This window comes from Coregonus lavaretus, assembly GCF_964263955.1.
Source record: "Coregonus lavaretus genome assembly, chromosome: 24".
In the NCBI taxonomy this organism is placed as follows: Eukaryota; Metazoa; Chordata; class Actinopteri; order Salmoniformes; family Salmonidae; genus Coregonus; species Coregonus lavaretus.
This window is the reverse complement of record NC_140011.1, coordinates 6,227,021-6,234,817: the sequence shown is the minus strand read 5'-3', so window position 1 is coordinate 6,234,817 and position 7,797 is coordinate 6,227,021. Positions and strand designations below refer to the sequence as shown.

Genomic DNA, 7,797 nt, shown 5'->3' with positions numbered 1-7,797 from the left:
AAGCTAGCAGTGATGTGTATGTGTTCAGGTTATTTCCTTAATTTTCTCTGCCAGATATTTTTGCATTAGTTAGATATAACAGTCAAAACGACAGTTACAGGTATGTGGGGGTGCTTTTTCATTAGTATTTTTCAGGTACATGGCACGTTGTTGGTGTGTGTGTGCGTGTGTGTGCACGTGTGTGTGCACGTGTGTGTACGTGTGTGTGTGTGCATGCATACTTACATACATGCATACAGATGTAGGTTCTTAATTTGATCACACTTTTGTAGATGAGAATTTTCCTGCACAGCAGAAAATGCAAGCTGGGGTTTTAAAAATGCTTCTAAAGTTTGTAATTTTCACTTTAAAATGTCAGACTTGATTTGCCCTAGCGTAAAATGTATCAACCCCCACAAAAAATATTGATGAATGATAATCCACGTAATAATTCACATTTCCTGTTGCTGGAGGATTCTTTTCCTGCTGTAGCACACTGCCTCAAATTAAGATCCTACATATGTATGTGTGTGTGTGTTTAGTATAACAGTGCTTTGTGTGTTCCAGATTGAAGATTTTCTCTGAGGAGAGTGTGCCACTGTTCGGACCGCCCCTCCCCTCACCACCAGTGTTTACAGACCACCAAGAATTCAGGGACTTTTTGTTAGTCAAGCGTAAGACCAGTGACTTACTCTCACACACTGTTTAGTTTACAGACTGTTTAGTTTACAGACTGTTTAGTTTACAGACTGTTTAGTTTACAGACTGTTTAGTTTACAGACTGTTACTGCTCTACTGTATGCAATGAGCTAATGCACTGCAGTGATGAATCGGTCAAACTTACAAAACCTTCATGAGCAAATGTCACATTTAAAGACCCTTTCCTCGTGCTTTGCCACATGTGTCATAATCATAGTAGGAGATATGAATTATTAGTAAAACATCTACAGTATGTAGACATTACAAAGGCTTTATGGAGGCATTCAGTAAGCCTTTACAAGATGTTGATAGTTTAAATGTGACCAAAGAATGTTTGAATTGGAATAGAGTTTTTGAAGCTGTGTATTGTTCTAGGTTTGTCTTTTTATGGTGATCACATAAGAAATGTGTACGTGCATGTGGGTATGTTCTACTAATTAACCCCTCTCTCTGTCCTGCAGTAATCAATGGAGAGAAGGCCACCCTGGAGACGCCCACGTTTGCCCAGAAGCGCCAGCGGACTCTGGACATGCTGATCCGTTCCCTCTACCAGGACCTCATCCCTGACCTCCACAAGGTACAGCTTTGCCACACCCTAACTAACCCAGCCTAGTCTAGTCCTTTGGGCCTTCTTCCCTACCCTTTTCACACTACTGAGCCAAACCGAGCTGAGCTGAGCTAAACTGAGTTGTCCTCCACTGGCTTGGTTATGCATCCAGCCACTATAGTTGTAGGAACAGTGGTGACAGTGAGGAAAATAAAATATCTGTGCCAGTGTGGTTCAGGTTGACACGATGGTGTGAAAAGGGTATGGGGCTCTCCTCTCTTTTCCTCTGGTTCTGCTCCTGCTTCAAAAAACAAGGTATTTTCCATAGTCCTCCAACTTCCATAGTCCTCCACGAGTTTGCTCCTTAATTCATGCACCTTGATTGGAATATGAGGTAGTGACAGTACTCTATACCTTATCCTTTGCACCAGCTTCTAACCACTGATCTGATCCAGGCTCTCTGGTCACTTTTTGTGTCACAGCCAGTTGAGCTACCTACTGTTCTGAACCACTGCAGCCCTGTCTATCTCTCTCGGCTCTAACCACTGCAGACTGCATAACACTGGGACTATTGGATACTGCTGCAATGCTCACTTTCTGTGGCTGGACTCTCCCCCCTCTCTCTCTCTCTGTACCCCATCTCTCTTTTGTTATCCCTCTTTCTTTGTTTTTCTCCGTTTTTCTCTCTCCCTCTCTCTCTCAGACACACATACACACTCTCTCTTTCTGTCTTTTACTTTCTCCCCCTCTTTTTCCCCCCTTCCCTCTCTCATCTTCCCACTCCTCTCTATTGTTTCTCATATGACTCTGTTCTATGCTATATGCTATGCTGCTATATGCTATGCTGCTGTATTTCCCACTATCTCTGAAGCCCGCTTCTCTGTCTCTCTTTCTGTGTGTGTCTCTGTGTGTGTGTGCATGCGTGTGTGTGTGCCCGTATGTGTGTGTGTGTATGTGCCCGTCTGTGTTCGCGTGTGTGTGTGTGCGCATGTGTGTGCACTTGTCCCATGTGCAGGTTCCCTTCTCTCCCCAGAACATGCTCAACAGACGCTCGTTCAGTGACGTGCTGCCAGAGTCGCCCAAGTCCGCGCGCAAGAAGGAGGAGGCACGACAGGCCGAGTTCGTCAGGATAGGACAGGTGACAGACACAGGGACAAACAACATACACAGGGTCAACACAGAGATACAGAGGAGCACAGTCACACTCTTTATCTCACGCACGCACCACACTCTCTCAAGCTCTCTCTCTGTTGTTCAGGCACTAAAGCTGAAGACCATCGTCAGAGGAGATGCCCCCACCAGTCTGGTCACTACAGGCCTGTGTAGAAAAGAGGTGAGAAGACCAACACACACACAGACACACACACACACACACACTCAGCCCCATACGCTAGAGGTTGACGCGGGAGTGAAAATTCATTCCTTTCCGGTCTTGTCCTGTCAATTATTTTCCTGTACTGTACTGAACTTTCCTGTCCCTTCCTGATAAAAATCACTCCCGTCCCGTGCTCATTTTTGCACACAGAAATATGTAGGCTATTGTGTTTGTTTAGGAAGTATTGAAAATTATTTCAGTAATGTAATATGCGACTGTGATAATATTATTTATTTTTGTTAAATGAACTGATTGTAGGCCTAAGTCGCTCTGGATAAGAACGTATTTTAAATTAGCTAAATGTAGATGGATTAAGGCTGGAGGATGAGGACAGAGACCCCAGCAGGATGGTCTGCTCAGCACCGGCATCATTCTGTAGCCTAGAGCTGAGCACTGGTCGTCACATATGAACACTTACAACGCATTAACATTTACAACACCAACATAACATTTTTCATTACGGCAGTAGGCTACTGCATAAATCAATCTATTTTTATTTCACTCTTCGCCTCAGGTTTAGTTAAAAACGCGAACAATTGGGCTTGACGGTAAAGTTGTTGGGAGTAGAGCAGCTATGCCGCTTCAGGCCGCTTGTCCCGCTCTCCAGATGGTAGCCTATTTGATTAAACCACACTATTTTTTACCAGCTGTGTACTCGGTTCCTTCATTGTCAAAGACAACTCCATAAAATATTGCTAAAACACCGCTCTTTCCTTGGCTCTAATGTTAATGTTAGTGATGGGTCCTTGGCTGCAACAAGACGTTGCAATTCCTCTATTGGAGGCTTCATCATTTAGCCTACTGACGTAGATTGGCATCTGAGGTAGCCTATAGTGATCTGAGGTAGCCTATAGTGACTGGCTACAACTGGAGCGAGGCGCAAGAGTGATACGGAAGGGGGAGGGGGGAAATTACCCTTTTTATATTGATTTTTATTAAGTAAACTACACTATATATACAAAAGTATGTGGACACCCCTTCAGATTTGTGGATTTGGCTATTTCAGCCACACCCGTTGCTGACAGGTGTATAAAATCGAGCACACAGCCATGCAATCTCCATAGAGAAACATTGGCAGTAGAATGGCCTTACTGAAGAGCTCAGTGACTTTCAACGTGGCACCGTCATAGGATGCCACCTTTCCAAGAAGTCAGTTCGTCAAATTTCCGCCCTGCTAGAGCTGCCCCGGTCAACTGTAAGTGCTGTTATTGTGAAGTGGAAACATCTAGGAGCAACAACGACTCAGCCGCGAATTGGTAGGCCACACAAGCTCACAGAACGGGACCGCCAAATGCTGAAGCGCGAAATGCGTAAAAACCGTCTGTCCTCGGTTGCAACACTCACTATCGAGTTCCAAACTGCCTCTGGAAGCAACGTCAGCCGAGCACCATGGGCAATGCCAAGCATCGGCTGCAGTGGTGTAAAGCCAGCCGCCATTGGACTCTGGAGCAGTGGAAACGCGTTTTCTGGAGTGATAAATCACGCTTCACCATCTGGTAGTCCGACGGACAAATCTGGGTTTGGCGGATGCAGGAGAACGCTACCTGCCCCAATGCATAGTGCCAACTGTAAAGTTTGGTGGAGGAGGAATAATGGTCTGGGCTGTTTGGGTCGGGCTCAGTCCCTTAGTTCCAGTGAAGGGAAATCTTAACGCTACAGCATATAATGACATTCTGGATGGTTCTGTGCTTCCAACTTTGTGGCAACAGTTTGGGCAAGGCCCTTCCTATTTCTGCATGAGAAGGCCCCTGTGAACAAAGCGAGGTCCATACAGAAATGGTTTGTCGAGATTGGTGTGGAAGAACTTGACTGGCCTGCACAGAGCCCTGACCTCAACCCCATCGAATACTTTTGGGATGAATTGGAACGGTGACTGCGAGCCAGGCCTAATAGCCCAACATCAATGCCCGACCTCACTAATGCTCTTGTGGCTGAATGGAAGCAAGTCCCCACAGCAATATTCCAACATCTAGTGGAATGCCTTCCCAGAAGAGTGGAGGCTGTTATAGCAGCAAAGGGGGGACCAACTCCATATTAATGCCCATGATTTTGGAATGAGATTTTCAAAGAACAAGTGTCCACATACTTTTGTATATTAAGCCTAGCCTACACAGTTGTTGATTTTTATGAAATGCTCCACACATGACATACTTCCGCCCCAAAAAATCTGTTTTTAACTATTCCTGTACTGCCCGTTCCTGTGGACTGTTGATCCTGTCCCGTCCTGTCCCGAACTTGACTCTAGAACTTGACTCCCATTCCTACTAGAATCCCGCGGGACCCGCAAGACCCGCGTGAGTCCTGTTCCCGTGTCAACCTCTACCATGCACTACTTTTTCTCACTGAGGCATAATGGATCACCATGCCATAATGACATATTTACTAATTATGATATATTCTGTTTTAGCATGCATTGTAACATAATGTAGACACCAGTGGCTATACTGGTAAATACGTGTTGGTTTTCCTGTGATGTCCTTTTTAAATGTGTGTGTGTGTGTGTGTGTGTGTGTGTGTGTGTGTGTGTGTGTGTGTGTGTGTGTGTGTGTGTGTGTGTGTGTGTGTGTGTGTGTGTGTGTGCGTGCGAGTGCGTGTGCGTGTGTTGCAGCCTTGGGAGTCCCAGTCATTCTGCAGTACGTTTCCCTATGAGACAGTGTGTGCTGACTCCTGGGGTCAGTCTCTGTTGGTCGCCACGGAAGCAGCAGGGGTCATGATGATAGATGGTGAGGTCATCACACTGAGCTTGTAGAATGAAATGCGCTTTATGTCACACTCTGGCTCTGGGACTGTGTAGTTAGAGTCAGGGTGTATTTCATTTGGTGGTGTTGGGTATGGGTGCGTTTCATTTGTTTGTGTTTTTGGGGTAATTGGTCTTGTGACTCCCAATCGGAGGTAACGAGTGTCAGCTGTCGGCTCGTTATCTCTGATTGGGAGCCATATTTAAAGTGTGTGTTTTCACCTTGTGTTTGTGGGTTTTTGTTCCTTTATGTTCCTGTGTTCCAGTGTTCCGTGTTTTTGTCACTGAGGACGTTACGATCGTGTTTTGTTTCATTTTCGTGTGTGCGCTTTATTTAATAAAGTATGTACGCTTATCACGCTGCGCCTTGGTCCGCTCATTTTGAAGACGATCGTGACAGAAAAACCCACCACAAAAAGACCAAGCAGCGTGTCAAGCGGCAACAGGACCTACCTACACAGGATTTATGGACTCCCATAAAGGATTCATGGACATGGGAGGAGATTCTGGATGGTGAGGGGCCTTGGGATCAACCGGGAGAATATCGCCGTCCTCGTGAAGAGCGGGAGGCAGCTAAAGCCGAGAGGCGGCGATATGAGGAGGCAGCACGGAGGCAAGGCTGGAAGCCCGAGAGTACTACCCAAAAATTTCTTGGGGGGGGGCTAGAAGGGAGTGTGGCGAAGTCAGGTAGGAGACCTGCGCCTACTCCCTGGACTGACCGTGGAGAGCGAGAGTACGGGCAGACACCGTGTTACGCAGTAGAGCGCATGGTGTCTCCTGTACGCAGGCATAGCCCGGTTCGGTACATTCCGGCTCCACGTATCGGCCGGGCTAGACTGAGCATTGAGCCAGATGTCATGAGGCCGGCCCCACGCATCCGGTCACCAGTGCGTCTCCTCGGGCCGGCTTACATGGCACCAGCCTTACGCATGGTGTCCCCGGTTCGCCTACATAGCCCGGTGCGGGTTATTCCACCTCCCTGTACTGGTCAGGCGACGGGGAGCATACAACCAGGTAAGGTTGGTCAGGCTCAGTGCTCAAGGGAGCCAGTACGCCTGCACGGTCCGGTATTTCCGGCACCACCTCCTGTCTCCAGTCCAGTACCACCAGTGCCTACACCACGCACTAAGCCTCCTGTGTGTTCCCCGAGTCCTGTGCGTCCTGTTCCTGCTTCCCGCACTAGCCCTGAGATGCGTGTCCTCAGCCCGGTACCTCCAGTTCCGGCACCACGCATCAGGCCTACGGTGCGTCCCCAGGGTCCAGTATGCCCTGTTCCTGCTTCCCGCACTAGCCCTGAGATGCGTGTCCTCAGCCCGGTACCTCCAGTTCCGGCACCACGCATCAGGCCTACGGTGCGTCCCCAGGGTCCAGCATGCCCTGTTGCTTCTCTCCGCACTAGCCCTGAGATGCGTGTCCTCAGCCCGGTACCTCCAGTTCCGGCACCACGCATCAGGCCTACGGTGCGTCCCCAGGGTCCAGCATGCCCTGTTGCTTCTCCCCGCACTAGCCCTGAGATGCGTGTCCTCAGCCCGGTACCTCCTGTTCCGGCACCACGCACCAGGCCTACGATGCGCCTCAGACAGCCAGAGTCTGCCGTCTGCCCAACGGGGCCTGAACTGTCCGTCTGCCCAACGCCGTCTGAACTGCCCGTCTGCCCAACGGGGCCTGAACTGTCCGTCTGCCAAGCACTGCCTGAACTGCCCGTCTGCCCAACGCCGTCTGAACTGTCCGTATGCCAAGCGCTGCATGAACTGCCCGTCTGCCCAACGCCGTCTGAACTGTCCGTTTGCCAAGCACTGCCTGAACTGCCCGTCTGCCCAACGCCGTCTGAACTGTCCGTATGCCAAGCGCTGCATGAACTGCCCGTCTGCCCAATGCCGTCTGAACTGTCCGTCTGCCAAGCACTGCATGAACTGCCCGTCTGCCCAACGCCGTCTGAACTGTCCGTCTGCCAAGCACTGCCTGAACTGCCCGTCTGCCCAACGCCGTCTGAACTGTCCGTATGCCAAGCGCTGCATGAACGGCCCGTATGTACTGAGCCTGCTAAGCCGCCCGTCTGCCATGAGCCTTCAGAGCCGTCCGCCAGACCGGAGCCGCTAAAGCCTTCCGCCAGACAGGAGCCGCTAAAGCCTTCCGCCAGACAGGATCAGCCAGAGCCTTCCGCCAGACATGATCAGCCAGAGCCTCCCGCCAGACAGGATCAGCCAGAGCCTTCCGCCAGACAGGATCAGCCAGAGCCTTCCGCCAGACAGGATCAGCCAGAGCCTTCCGCCAGACAGGATCAGCCAGAGCCTACCGCCAGACAAGATCAGCCAGAGCCTTCCGCCAGACGGGATCAGCCAGAGCCTTCCGCCAGACAGGATCAGCTAGAGCCTTCCGCCAGACGGGATCAGCCAGAGCCTTCCGCCAGACGGGATCAGCCAGAGTCTTCCGCCCGACAGGATCAGCCAGAGCCTTCCG

At 49.9% G+C, this 7,797-nt stretch overlaps 1 protein-coding gene across 1 annotated transcript in view; it reads left to right on the top strand.

The window, feature by feature from the left end:
* Positions 1–7,797, top strand: part of LOC311099376 (GTPase-activating Rap/Ran-GAP domain-like protein 3) — a gene marked incomplete at its 5' end in the record, with an annotated part of 169,741 nt that overhangs the window by 131,267 nt on the left and 30,677 nt on the right. The window contains 6 exons of the mRNA XM_084140083.1: positions 55–100; positions 547–653; positions 1,140–1,255; positions 2,241–2,363; positions 2,484–2,558; positions 5,209–5,323. Coding sequence (XP_083996209.1) covers positions 55–100; positions 547–653; positions 1,140–1,255; positions 2,241–2,363; positions 2,484–2,558; positions 5,209–5,323 — 582 coding nt within the window. The remainder of the gene's footprint in view (positions 1–54; positions 101–546; positions 654–1,139; positions 1,256–2,240; positions 2,364–2,483; positions 2,559–5,208; positions 5,324–7,797) is intronic.